Source organism: Nycticebus coucang, chromosome 1, assembly GCF_027406575.1.
Source record: "Nycticebus coucang isolate mNycCou1 chromosome 1, mNycCou1.pri, whole genome shotgun sequence".
Lineage (NCBI taxonomy): Eukaryota > Metazoa > Chordata > Mammalia > Primates > Lorisidae > Nycticebus > Nycticebus coucang.
In genome coordinates, this window is record NC_069780.1 from 6,549,644 (window position 1) to 6,564,495 (window position 14,852).

The following is a 14,852-nucleotide window of genomic DNA, read 5'->3' on the forward strand; positions in this document are numbered from 1 at the left end:
CTCTGGAAGAAATGCTTTTATTTAAATCAGGAACGCCCAGAACTGGCGAAAGCATTTAGGGAAACCGAAACACCGCCTCATGCAACCCGCGTTTCCGAGGACGGCTGCCCAGCAGGGCCGGCTGGCCGGCCGGGGGTTGAGGCGGGAGAACCGCGGGGCGGGACCCGGCGACCAGGCGCAGGTGCGCAGCGCTGGGCCCGCGGAGGGGACCCGGCCCCGAGACCCCCGGGAGACCGCTGGGGCTGGAACGCTCGCCCGCGGCTAGACGTCCGCTCCTTTCCCTCCCTCTCCACTCTCTCCTGCTGTCTCTTTTCTCTCTCCTGGTGGTTTATTCCCTTTCCTTCGGTGAACATATTTTTGGAACAGATGAGCAAAGCCGGCCCGGTGCAGCTTATAGTAAATTTCCATGGGACGAAGAACACAATTTCCCACAGATGAAAACTTGATCACTTAACCCGAGGGCCGGACTCCCCCGGTTCCCCAGCTCCGACCGGCGTCCCCAAGTGTCCGCGCCGCCGGGACACCGGGCTGGGCTGCGCGGTGTCCTAGCGACGGCGGCGGCGGGGACGCGCCGGCCAGGCGGGGCTGTCGCCCGGGGTCAGGCCGCCGCCCGAGGTCGGGGCCAGCGGAGGTCGGGGCCGCCGCCCGGGGTCGGGGCCAGCGGAGGTCGGGCCGCCGCCGGACCCCGCCGCATGGCAGACCGCGGGCTGCGCCGGCCGGGGACGCCCGCCGCGGGGCCCGAGGGCAGCAGCCGCAGGCCGGGGTAAGCGCGATGTCGCCGGGATCCGCGGGCTGGGGCCGGGCCGGGGCGGGTGGCCGCCCGGGGGCCCCTCCTGCTTTCCCCCCCTAGGTCCCTCCTGGAGCCCCACGGCGTTCAAGAAATAAGCAGCTCTCCGCTGTAGACATCGCGCGGGGCAGAAATTTTCTCCCGTTATCCTCACAGTCCCCCGAGAAAATGTCGGTTCATGGTCACTCCTCAAACTGACGGCAGAGTCCGCTATGCGGCAGAGTGAGCCCAGGACTCCCAGCGCTCCGGCCTGCGCCCCACCTCCCCGGGCTGGCCAGCTGACCGCTCCACCCGGGGCGCTGGGCGCCGGGAGACGTCGCTGCATCTGGAGTCTCTGGCCCTCCGTCCGCCCAGCTGGCGACTGCGGCCGGGTGGACCCCAGGGCTGGGAGAGGCCTCAGCAGCTGGGAGGTCAGCGGGCATCGCGCGCAGAGCGAATCATAGCTCCGGACCAGGGAGCCTTCGCCTTGGCTGATTGCTTGAGAATGGAGTTGGGCAATCTGGGAGGCAGCAAGAAGTGTCTGGGAAGACTCCAAAGGCTAGAATCAGGAAGACCCATCTCTACTGAAAATAGAAAAATTTAGTTGGGGGTGGTCCCAGCTACGGGGGAGGCTGAGGCAGGACGACGGCTTGAGCCCAGGAGTTTGAGTTTGCTGTGAGCTAGGCTGATGCCAGGGCACTCTTCAACCCTCAGGGCAACAAAGTGAGATTCTGTCTTTTAAAAAGGCTTGAGTTGGTGATTCTGGGCAACTTAGTTGTTCCTCTGAGCTCACTTTCCTTTTTTTTTTTTTTTGAGACAGTCTCAAGTATGTCATCCTTGGTAGAGTGCCATGGCATCATAGCTTACAGCAACCTCAAACTCTTGGGCACAAGTGATCCTCTTGCCTCAGCCTCCCGAGTAGCTGGGACTACCAGCTATTTTTTTTTTTTTTTTTTTTAGAAATGGGGTCTCCCTCTTGCTCAGACTGGTCTTGAACTCGGGAATTCAGGCAATCCACCCACCTGGGGCTTCCAGAGTGCTAGGATTGCAGGTGTGAGCCACCGAGTCAGGTCTGAGCTCATTTTTCTTAACTGTAATATGGGGACATTAAAAGGAATCATATTTCTAAGACTGTTGTGAGGATGGATCAAGCTAGCATATGTAAGCCTGTCACTGGTGCATAGCACGTACTGCGCACCTATTAGCAATATGAACTCTGGGAGTCTTTTTTCCTCCCATTTCAAAACTTTATATTTTGAAATAATTGTAGATTCACAAGAAGTTGCAAAAATAGTACAGAGGTCCCATGTACCCTTCCCCTGCTGCTACCAGCTGTGTCCTCTTACATAACTAGAGGGCATTACCAAACCAGGAAATGATGTTGCCACAATGTATCAATCAGACTACAGACCCTTCTTGGCTTCCCTAAGTACTGAATGGCACTCCTGTATGTCCATAGTGTTCTGTAAAATTCTGTCACGTTTCTGTCACATGTGTACATCAAGACACAAAACCACTTTGTGCTACCCCTTTACCCCCACTCCTCTTCCCGACCTTCTGGCAGCCACTCATTGGCCCTCCATTTTATAACATGGGTCTCTTGCAGGTGTTAGGTAAATATAATAATACAGTATATAAACTTTACAATGGCTCTTAGTCACTCATTAAACACTTGACACCCATCAAAGTTGTTCGTATCCACAGTTTGTTCGTTTTGTTTCTGGCTACTGTTCCTTGGTGTGCGCACACCACACTTGGTCCAGTCACCTGCTAAAGGACTTTCAGGTTTCTCTCCAGGTTTTGGATATCACATATAAAGCTGCTGTCAAAATGCGAGTACAGATTTTTGTGAGCATATAATTTTTCATTTCTTTTGGCTACATGTTCAGTACTTTTTTGCAATTCTTAAAGAAGGAAACATACATATGTCATATACCAGTGTCTATGAAAATAGTAAACATTTAGAAAAATTGTTTTCACTTTTATTTTATAGCAAGATTTTCATGAATTTAACAAAATGGAAGTGAAGCCAGAAGAGCAGCCTGCAAGATGGAGTCTGAGAAGCTGAGCTGAAGCAGCACAGCTGGCCTAGTCTGCTCAGCCTTCCCCACACACCTTTCATGATTATCTAGTTGAAAGGTTTCACCATGACTGTGAGGATGTTTGTCACCAAAGACCTTGGGAGGCTAGGCAAGGTGGCTCACACTTGTAATCCTAACACTCTGGGAGGCCGAAGCAGGTGGATCACCTGAGCTCAGGAGTTTGAGACCAGCCTGAGCAAGAGAGACCCTGTCTCTAAAAATAGCCGAGTATTGTGGTGGGCACCTGTAGTCCTAGCTACTGGGGAGGCTGAAGAAATAGAATCACTTGAGCCTCAGAGTTTGAGGTTCCTGTGGGCTGTGATGCCACGGCACTCTACCCAGGGGGACAGAGTGAGACTCTGTTTCAAAAAAAAGGTTTTGGGGGAGGTGGTCACACATAGACAATACACGTTGTGACATTGGTAGATAAATGTTACTTTGATGATATGATGTTTTCTTTAATGATCCTCTTAGATATTTTGTTAAAGTGAACATAACCTTTGTGTTGTTTAAACATTTTGCATTCTTAGAAGAGAGAATACTTTGATGCTACTTCCTATCAGATAAAGTTAAAATTTTCTAGGTTTGTTTTCTTGTATTCCCATTATAAAAACTATTAGAATTGTAACTGAAGCAGAGCAGAATTGAGAGACTACTCTTGCGTTCCTTCAGCATTGCTGGCCCTCTGATAATAAAGCTAGCTGGACCTAATCCCTGTCTCCGCATGTTGGCTGGACAGTGACAGGTGGCTGAACCCTCCTCCTCCGGTAACACAAAGAGGTGCCCTCGTTACCAGAGGCCACGTGAGGTCAAGCAGAGCCCTGCGTCTACACCAGGCACCTTGCTCACCTTTAGGAACCTGGTTTCCTCATTGGAAAGTGATGAAGATAGGTTAGATTTTGTTTGGGGTTTCTGCCAGTCAGAGCATTCTATGAGGCTTGAGCTAGCTGCCAGCCATTATGTATTTTAGGTTGTGTGGCTGTGCTTTAACAAAAATATTGGTTATCTGGCCAGGTGCAGTGGCTCACGCCTGTAATCCTAGCACTCTGGGAGGTTGAGACAGGTGGATTGCTTGAGCTTACGAGTTCCAGACCAGCCTGAGCAAAAAGCAAGACCTTGTCTCTACTAAAAATAGAAAACCGAAGCAAGAAGATCGCTTGAGTCCAAGAGTTGGAGGTTGGTGTGAGCTATGACACCACATCACTCTACCCAGAGCAACAGCTTGAGACTCTGTCTCAAAAAAAAAATATATATATATATATATATACATACATACATACATACTGGTTATCAGATTTGATGTTGTGAAGTGTTCAGACATTTTAGTTAGTTGTAAATGTGCAAAAAACTAACTTTGGGAAGATATTTAATGATATGGAGGGTTACTTGCTGACAGGCTGTATGAGCGGGTTACCCATCCCAAGATGTAATTTCATACCCTCTGCCATTTTAGCTATTTAAAAGTGATTTATTAAATGCAGGTAGAAACATATTGTAAACTCATTTTTTTGTGTTCTTTCATCTAGACTTCCACAGTAGAGCTAGGTTAAGCCCTTGAAACACACGTATACATGTACATAGCAAGCAGGACATTTCCAGAATTTACTAGGAAAGAATAAGTATCAGGCTGGAATCTCCTAAAAATGTTGTGTGGTTACTGGTGCAATGAAGAGTAGTCTTGGTATAAAGAGCCATTAGAGACGAAAGGGGTCTGAAGGTAGAAAACACTTCAGGAAAAGATACCAGCCTAGAGATATCTGGCTAAGGCATTGCAGTATGTGAGGATTCTGAGAAGCTCAGGTGCTAAGCCTCAGCTGGTATTGGCTGGTTGTGGGAGGTTATTTGGGAGCTGGCTTCATCTTCCTTCCTATTTGTCTGCCTTTCTCCTCCGTCTCACCTTCAGGCCCTTATTACTCAATGCAAAAGGGGCTGGTGAAGGAGGAATCTGAGGAAAGCAGGGTACAGATAGGGCAGCAGGGAGCGGTGGAGGTTGAGAATGAGAGAGTGTAGGTCTGTCTAAAGCGGGCAGCTTTATACCAGTTGTGGCTCCATGGGAAGCCGGAGCTGGTGTTTCTCAAGATGAGCATTCCAGATTAGTAATGGGAACATTTTTGTGTACCAGCAACTCTAGCATAATGTTTGAACACCTTTCCCTAGAGCCACGCTATCTAGTTTAAAATCTCAGCTCTACCACTGATTAGCTGTGTGACCTTTGACGAGAGTTTGTTTCATTTTTTTAACTTCTTTGTGCTTGATTTCATTACCTATAAATGGGAATAATAGTAGTATCTACTTCACGGGGTTGTTACGAGATTTCAATATGTGGATATGTGTAAAGCATTTAGAACAGTGCCTGTTTTACTGAAAACTCTCAATTTTTTGTTAGCTATTATGATTCTTAATAAAACACAGAGAAGGGGCCGGGGTGGTGGCTCGCGCCTGTAATCTTAGTACTTTGGGAGGCTGACGTGGAAGGATTGCTTGAGCACAGAACTTTAAGACCAGCCTGAGCAAGTGTGAGCCCCTACAAAGTCTTTACAAAATATAGAAAAATTAGCCAGCCGTGGTGGCATTTGCCTTGAGTCCCAACTACTTGGGAGGCTGAGGTGGGAGGATCACTTGAACCCGGGAGTTTGAGGTTGCTGTGAGCTCTTGTGCTGTAGCCTGGGTGACAGAGTAAGATCCTGTCTCACAAAAGAAAAAAAAACAGAAACCACAAAGAAAACCAAATGATAAGTCCACGTAGCCCATGGACTACTACTTTGCAACCTCTCCCCTGAATTTCGTAGGGAACCCCCAGATGTTATTACAGGAAGGTTGTTCAGCTAGCTAGGGACTTGGCTGTCACTGGGATTCAGGTTCTTTCTACTGCATTTAACTGTGTCCTTTTTAGTGAAAAGACAGGGTCTCCAGGAAAAGCAGCTTCTTGAGCGTCTTCACAAGGAGAATGGATACAGCAGCAGTTGGAATAATGAATCGGACCTATATATGGTGGCGTGGCTGAGTCTTTAAAATGTGCTTGGTAAAGGAGCAAGAAACAGAGTATGTAAATTATTATAAAGGACAATTCAGATGTTTAAGGACACGTACAAAGGATATATTTCAAATCCGTTAGAGTGGTTTTGCCTATTCAAGGGAGACCCATGAGAGTGGGACATGGGGATGAAACAGAATAACGAAAGCCGGAGCGGGGCTAGCACAGACCAGCGATACTGCGCTGTGAACCGGGAACATGACCCTCAGCCTTCCCCTGATTCCCTCTGCTTTACCTCCTTCTCCCCAAAAGGTGCCTCCTTCTCTCCCAGCAATCCTGTGATCTACATGACCCAGTGTGTTGTCTTCTAGGTACAAGGAGAATCCACCTTCCAAGTGTTTCCAGAAGCCCAAGAACAGGCCGCAGTGCTCAGCCTCCCTGAACAGCCGGCGGTGGGTGTTCGTGAGGAAGGGGCTGGATGACTTTAGGAAAGGCTGCCCGCCTTGCCACGCTCTGATCTCTCGGGGACTTCAGGAAGGCTCTCTGCCCCAGATTTGTCACAGAGCTCCCCCACCAGCCCCAAAGAAGAAGCAGAAACAGCCACCCAAAGACGCAGCCCTGTCTTCCAAGCTCTCACCAGCCCAGCAGTTGCGGAAGGCGTTCCTGGAGAACGTGGAAGCCCGCCTGGCCCCGCACCCCTTGGCCCTCTACCCACATCTGGAAGAGGCCATGCCAGCGGAGGTGATCTGTCTGTCCCAGGTTTTGTGAGAGGGGCATCACCAGGCCTTGGAAATCATCCTCTCTAAATGTGTAGATGTGAGGCAGCTCCTGTAGCTCCGTGGGTAGGGTGCCGGCCACAGACACCCTGTAGGTGGGTTCTGGTGGGTTCGAACCGGCCCGCGGGCCAGCTAAAACAACAACGACAGCTGTAACAACAACAAAAATAGCCGGACATAGGCTGAGGCAACAGAATCACTTCAGCCCAAGAGTTGAGGTTGCTGTGAGCTGTGACACTGTGGCCCTCTACCCAGGGTGACAGCTTGAGACTCTGTCTCAAAAAAAAAAAGAAAAAGTCTAGATGTGAAGGTGACATGTTTGTAAGGGGAAGAGAAGAATCACTTGGGGTGAAGGTCCTTTAGGCGCTCAGAGCAGCCTTTTTCCTCTGTCCCCGGGAGGCACAGCTGGCAGCCACATGCACGCTGGTGCCTTTGCCTCCTGTGAAGCCCCTCAGCTTTCAAAGGGGCAGCTTTGAAAAGCACCGTTTGGCTCCTCTTCCCCCAGAAGTTCTACCAATCTGCTATACTTTGCACTGTGGCTTTTCTTGAGGAGGAAAGAGTGGAAGGGAATTAATCCGTCTTACTTCCGTCACTTGGCCTGGTGTGAGGCGGTGTCCTTAAGTCCTTACCAACAGGTGGATAGAATGTATTTGAGAACCAGAAAGGTCATGGGGGAAAGGGTGGGTTGAGCGCAGCCCTCCCACGTCTCCAGTGTCCCAGGCCTCTCCTGACTTCAGCTCCATATCCCTAGCGCTTCTCTCTTGCCTTTGTATCGCAAAATGCCTTCCCCACCGGCAGGCGCTGAATCTGCCTTTCAGACAGGAATCCTAAGGGGCAAATGCTAACGGGAGCGTGCCAGCCGATTCTGTCTTTTCATTAGGAAGACACAGCTTTCCCAGTAAACATTTCATTCGTCTGACCACTCCATGTTGCTAGGGAGTCTAGAAAGCAGAGTTTCTTACTGGGGCCTGGCAGCCCGGAACACAGCCCAGGTTTTGTTGGACATAAGCGAAAAGGGCAGAATGGACCTTGGGCAGGGAGCTGGCAGCTGCCTCACCCCCACCGCTGCAGCCTGTCTGCTGCACAGACAGCGAGACAGTGGTGTGGGAAGATGAGTCTTTGCTCACAGCCCTTGAGTGGCCCCTACTCCCTCAGATAAAGCCGGAGCCCTCGGTGGGGGCTGAAAGGCCCTGTGAGTTCCGCTCTCAACCCAGCCCTACGCTGCTCCTGCTCCAAGCTCACCCCTGCTCCTCTGCCCTCACTCACTCTGCTCCAGCGGCTGTGGCCTCCAGGCAGTTCTGTAGACATTATGAACATGTCCAATCCGTGTTTCTTTTGCGTGTTGGGAACACCTGCCCCAGAAGGCTGCTGGGCTCGCTTCTTCACTTTCTTCAGGTCTTTGCTAAAATGTCCCTCGACTGAAAAGGCCCCAATAAAATGGCATTTCCCTTCCGTCTGCACTCTCCATGCTGTACCATGCTCCATTTTCCATCATTGCACCTGTCCTCACTACAATGACAGTTCTGCAAGGGCAGGAACTTTATCTGGCTCTCACTGTGAGCCACCAATGCCTGACATATGGTGGACACTCATAAGTATTTTTGAATGAGTGAATAAATAAGTGACCAATGGTAAGGAAGTCTGTAGAAAGGACGACTAGTGTTGCTGAGCAGATGTTTTCTACCTGGAGCTTTCCTTCACTGCCTCCTGCAGGCCAGAGGTTCTGAGTCCATGACAAAGAGTCTGTTCCATACACCTTGGACAGCACAAGGACGTGGCCTGAGATTGAGGCTCTTATTTCCATGTGTGATATCCCCAGCTAGGTGTGTCGGCTTCTTTCTGAGGCAGGGTCTCTTCTTACTGTGCCAGGGTGGCCCCAAACAGCTCCAGATTACATTCTACCCACTTAGAAACTCTTGTGGAAAAGGAGCTCCTCTTTTGTATAACCCCAGCAAAATTCCATAGCCTGGTTTTCATGGATCCAAGGTGGGTCCTGCATCTACTCCTAAAGCAGTCAGCATGGTTGCCTTTGGAGTGAGGGTGGGGTTAGGCCAGTTCAGACCCCATGGACTAAGAGTGGAGAGAGAGGTTTCCCAAAGAAAAAGCCAGACATTTATTTATGAGAGGAAGAATAGATGATGGGCAATCAAAAGTCACAGAAGTCCTTCAGGGGATTCTCTGGGCATGTGGGGACAAGGACATGCCCAGAGGCCTATTCCATCTAGAGGAAGCAGACCTTTAGCATGAGGCTGTGCACCTGACATCCAGGTGGAGGACATCCACCATCCCACAGTGGTGCTGATGACAATCCCGAAAGAACCACAATCTCAAAATGCACCATATTCCCAAATGTTGAGATCCCCAAAGCTCAAAATCCCCAAAGCCTAGGATCTTAAAAATCATAATCCTGAAAGATTAAAATCCCAACGGTTAAAATCCTGAAAGTTGAGGGGATTAGTGTGTTTTCGGTTATACGCAGGATGGTTGGATCATGTTAGTTGCATCCTGGTAGGGGGAGGTGTTTTCTTGTTATTGTATTTATTTGGAAATCAAGTGTGATTTAAGGAGATGTGTGTAGTCTGGGGGGGAAATGTCCTCCTTCAACATCTGAATGTTTCAAAGATCATGGACGAAGTGAAAACGCAGACAAAAGACAGAAGGAAACTTGCCTGGAGAATCATTTGATCATGCTGCCTTCAAGAACAGGTGCCCTTCATCAGAGAGTAAAAAGAATTCAACAAGCTCAGACCTTCTAACCAAAGACATATGGAGGCTCCTCCAGGGTTATAAAACACATTAAATGCTGAACTGTTCTTAGCTGGGGATTTGACTGTCAAAAAGATAGACTTCTTGGGTGGCGCCTGTGGCTCAAAGGAGTAGGGCACCAGCCCCATATGCCAGAGGTGTGCGAGTTCAAACCCAGCCCAGGCCAAAAAGTGCAAAAAAAAAAAAAAAAAAAAAAAGACTTCTTATGTTTACCACTGAATCTAACATAGATAAAATAGTGCATGCTTCCCTGGGGCCAGTGGATGGTATTGTACTTTCAACAAGTTCTTTTATGTTTTGTTTTGTTTTGCAGTTTTTGGCCGGGGCTGGGTTTGAAGCCACCACCTCCGGGATATGGGGACAGCGGCGCCCTACTCCTTTGAGCCACAGGTGCCGCCCTAACATCCCATTGTTTTTTTTTTTTTTTTTGTAGAGACAGAGTCTTATTTTATTGCCCTTGGTAGAGTGCTGTGACGTTTTGGCTCACAGCAACCTCCAACTCCCGGGCTTAGGCAATTCTCTTGCCTCAGCCTCCCGAGTAGCTGGGACTACAGGCACCTGCCACAACACCTGGTTTTTTTTGTTGTTGTTTTTGTTGTTGTGGTTTGGCCGGGGCCGGGTTCAAACCCACCACCCTCAATATATGGGTCCAGCGCAGTGGAGCTGAGCCACAGGCGCTGCCCCACCCCATTGTTTTTGATTAACTTTATACAGTTCATGCTCTTGTTGGATCCAAAAATCCTAGAACTTATCTGTTAATTTATGCGTTCATGACTTGGAAAGGCAAAGCACTTTATCTGAAGATTCGGTGGACTTTGCAGCTAAAGATAAATTTCAACTGAATCCTCAACCCGTAAGGACAGATAGGGAGTTAGGTTATGATGATCAAAGTTTCTAAAAGTGAATGTCAAGGTGTTATCAATAAAGTTTGTTTTTCCATTCAGCCCAAGGCCTTTGGTGGGGAATTTAGATGAGTGGATTGGCCCCATAATACAGGGATGATGGAAAACTTAAAAAATATGTGATGTGTCCGAGTCGGCATTCCTTCCAGCTGATGAAATTTCAGGAGCTTTTAATGAATTAAAGCTGCATTGTTCCTGAAGAAGCCAGTGAAGTTGCTGATTGGTTCAAAATAATCATGTCCACAGTAGGATAAGAAGACCAGGAACACTGCTGCGGTTTGATCACTAGGATTGTCTCTGCCAGGTTTGTCCTCTGCCTGTGAGCGCATGCAGAATGGACCTCCGTGTACTTAAAACAACACAGAGGCATGGCACAGGAGACGGGAAAATTTAACCAGGAATGCTCGTGTCGGTCTATGTTGAATCATAGAAGAATTTCAAAAAGAGCAGTGCCGTGTAGAAAATGAATGTGAATGCATTCTCAAGTGGACCCAGTCCATAAAATACACTTAATGATTGTGAAAGCTGCCGGTTTTTATGGACTACCTCAGTGCGCTTGCCTATAATCTATCCCTGTAATGCACTTTTTCATGTGTTGAATTTTTAGTGATTTTTGTTTTTTTCTTGGTTTAGATCCCCTCTCCACTATTTTATACTGTCAGCATTTTAAAAAACAATTTTTTATGCTGTGTATCTCATCTTTGCATGGTGTCCAGAACTGGCAGTAGAAATTGTCCAAGGGCAAATGTGACGCCATGAAAGGGCATTATCACAAGTATGGCTGGTGCACAAAAAAAGAATCAAAACTTCCTCAATAAATGAAGAAAAGTCCATTTTGTATATCTGCATTTGTGAAAGATAAAGTTTCTCAGGATCACAGTTCTCTGGGTGGTTTTAACGGGCTGTTCTCGTGGTGCTTCCGACGGCTGCAGCGAGAGAGCCAGGTGCTCAGTCACCCGGCACGGTGACGTGTGCTCACACGCTTTGCCTTTTGACCCTTGCTTTATGAACATAGTTCATCTGCTCATAACTGTCACACCCTGTGGCTGTCGTTACTATACCTGAGTGTTGGTGCAAAAACATGAATGTTATTAGTGCTGGTTTTGTTGTGTGAAGCAGCTGTGAAAGCTTCTATCCTGTTTTTACATGTTTCTCAAATCTCTTTTAAAAAGTAAATGATGTCTTTTGACGAATTTTTTAAAAATCGTACTTCTGGGATTTTCATCTTTTGGGATTGTGATTTAGGGGATTTTAGACTTTAGGATTTCAACATTTGGGATCAGGGCATTCCAGATGTGTCCTTTGGGATTATGCCACAAATTCATCCAATATCCAGCACAGCATTTGCCACGGAATTCGAGGAACAGCATTGATTGACAGGAAGAAAAAGTGCAGGGCAAACCGTCTACTTCATTGTAAAATAGAGTCTCCTCGTGGCCTATTTTTTCCTGCTAAGGCTGTTTTCTGTTTGTAGCTCTTATTGAAGGTGCTGGAAGTGCTTGATCCTGACAGGAAGCTGAAAGATACCTGGGTTTATTGTGAGGACCCCAGAAAAAGTATGAAAGAACCCCCAAAGCTTTTTAAAAAACGTTCTGCACAACTGGGACCGTGAGTATTGTTGCCAACTCTTTGTCATTGCTTTCACCTGATGAGATAGCCTAGAAATTATCTTCTCAAAGCTTCTCTTATTAATTAATTAATTTATTATTTTTATTTTTTTGAGACAGTCTCATTATATTGCCCTCAGTAGAGTGCTGTGGCATCACTGCTCACAGCAACCTCAAACTCTTGGGCTCAAGTGATTCTCTTGCCTCAGCCTCCCAAGTAGCTGGGACTACAGGCGCCTGCCACCACGCCCGGCTATTTTGAGAGGTGGGGGTCTCTCTCTGGCTCAGGCTGGTCTTGAACCTGTGAGTCAGGCAATCCACCCGCCTCAGCCTCCCAGAGTGCTGGGATTATAGATGTGAGCCACCACGCCTGGCCTTGAAATGGTAACTTTTATGAATTTAGTGGTATGTGGATTATCTTACTCTTTTTTTTTTTGAGACAGACTCTGACTCTGTTGCCTTTGGTAGAATGCCATGGCATCATAGTTCACAACAATCTCAAATTCTTTGGCTGAGCAATCCTCTTGCTTCAACCTCTAGAGTAGCTGGAACTACAGGCATGCACCACTATGTCCAGCTAGTCTTTCTATTTTTTTAGTAGAGATGGGGTCTTATGCTTGCTCAGGCTGGTCTCAAACTCCTGAGCTCAAACAATCCACCTTCCTGAACCTCCTAGAATGCTGGGATTACAGATGTGAGCCACCATGCCAGGCCTATATCTCATTTTTTACAGGGACGCTATTGATAAGGCTTAAGCTATGAGATGAAGTGTGTGACATGTGGGGTTTACATTTTGAAATGACGGCTTTGGCTGCAGTGCACAGAGTGGACTGGGGGTTGGGGGCTGCAGGGGCAGAGATACTAGTGAGGCGACCCTTTGCAACAGTCCAGAGAAGGATGCAGAGTTAAAGTCCACCAGGCTTGTTAATGCACTGGATTTCTGGAATGAGCAGTCAAGGCTGTCTCCCACTTGGCAGGATTATTTGAGGCTTTAGTGGGCTTCAAGCACAGTTGTTTGGGCTTTTAATTGGTATATATTTTACTAAATGTGCTCTTAGTTTAAAAAATAAACTTATATAATTATAAAATGCTATATGAGTTTTAATTGTTTTAAATAATTATAATACACTTGTCTCTATGTAAGATGTTGATAACAGCAGTGTGATCTTTGAAAAATTAAAATACAATTCATATGCTTGCAAGAGATGGTTGGAATGATTTATGATTTATGACTCCCCCCCACAACACTCTTTGAAGTCCACGTGGAGGGCAATTGAAGCAGCTTCAAAAATACACTACTGGAACCTGATCAAACTAAAAAGCTTCTGTACAGCCAAGAACACAGTAAGTAAAGCAAGCAGACAGCCCTCAGAATGGGAGAAGATATTTGCAGGTTATGTCTCTGACAAAGGTTTCATAACCAGAATCCACAGAGAACTCAAACATATAAGCAAGAAAAGAACAAGTGATCGCATCGCAGGCTGGGCAAGGGACTTGAAGAGAAACTTCTCTGAAGAAGACAGGAGCATGGCCTACATACATATGAAAACATGCTCATCATTCTTAATCATCAGAGAAATGCAAATCAAAACTACTTTGAGATATCATCTAACTCCAGTAAGATTAGCCCTTATCACAAAATCCCAAGACCAGAGATGTTGGCGTGGATGTGGAGAAAAGGGAACACTTCTACACTGCTGGTGGGAATGCAAATTAATACATTCCTTTTGGAAAGATGTTTGGAGAACACTTAGAGATCTAAAAATAGATCTGCCATTCAATCCTATAATTCCTCTACTAGGTATATACCCAGAAGACCATAAATCACATTATAACAAAGATATTTGCACCAGAATGTTTATTGCAGCCCAATTCACAATTGCTAGTCATGGAGAAAGCCCCGGTGCCCATCGATCCACGAATGGATTAATAAATTGTGGTATATGTACACCATGGAATATTATGCAGCCTTAAAGAAAGATGGAGACTTTACCTCTTTCATGTTTACATGGATGGAGCTGGAACATATTCTTCTTAGTAAAGTATCTCAAGAATGGAAGAAAAGTATCCAATGTACTCAGCCCTACTATGAAACTAATTTATGGCTTTCACATGAAAGCTATAACCCAGTTATAACCTAAGAATAGGGAGAAGGAGGAAAGGGAGGGGAGGGAGCGGGGAGGTGGGTAGAGGGAGAGAGATTGGTGGGGTTATACCTGCGGTGCATCTTACAAGGCTATATGTGAAACTTAGTAAATGTAGAATGTAAATGTCTTAACACAATAACTAAGAAAATGCCAGAAAGGCTATGTTAACCAGTGTGATGAAAATGTGTCAAACTGTTTATAAAACCAGTGTATGGTGCCCCATCATTGCATTAACGTACATGGCTATGATTTAATATTAATAAAAAATTGAAGTCCATGTGGACTCACTATGCCTCGTAATTCTTCAATGGTCTCATTACCTTTAGCCCCAAGAAGAGTTCTGGGTCATGTTCAGGCCAATGGCTCTATGAGGAAAAGCCATGCCAGGTGGACGTGCATCACAAAGCTGGTCCTCTTGTTTATGAGAATGTGCGGAAAGGAGTTAGTGACTTCTGCAATTGGGTTACGACTTTGGTAAGTTAATAGTTAAACCTACTTCTAAAAGTCAAGCTCGAGGTTGCTTTTATTAAAAATCAGTGTTTGTATATGAGTTAAAGCATCAAAGTCATAAAGGAACTCTTCTTTCCTACCATTTATAACAGAAATTTTTTTGGTACCTGAACTTTCTGGGAACTTGCAGCTAATTGGAATGTTTATGTTTATATTGCATCGCTGTTGCTATTTCATATTTTTGTTTTCCATGCCAATGTCAGGACCTTCTTTTCTCTTTGTCCTTCACTCCTGCTTCAGCTCATTTTTCCGAGTTATATTTATCTATAACTACGTGGGCAGGTGTGCCTGACTGCAATCTCCACAAAGCATTTTTCTAATAT

General features: G+C 46.6%; 1 protein-coding gene across 1 annotated transcript in view; it reads left to right on the forward strand.

Annotated features, from left to right (window-relative positions):
- The first annotated feature begins 627 nt into the window (after positions 1 to 627).
- Positions 628 to 14,852, forward strand: part of FAM47E (family with sequence similarity 47 member E) — a 30,839-nt gene continuing 16,614 nt past the window's right edge. Inside the window, exons 1-4 of the mRNA XM_053587716.1 lie at positions 628 to 763; positions 6,193 to 6,562; positions 11,740 to 11,873; positions 14,346 to 14,493. Coding sequence (XP_053443691.1) covers positions 693 to 763; positions 6,193 to 6,562; positions 11,740 to 11,873; positions 14,346 to 14,493 — 723 coding nt within the window. The 5' untranslated portion in view covers positions 628 to 692. The remainder of the gene's footprint in view (positions 764 to 6,192; positions 6,563 to 11,739; positions 11,874 to 14,345; positions 14,494 to 14,852) is intronic.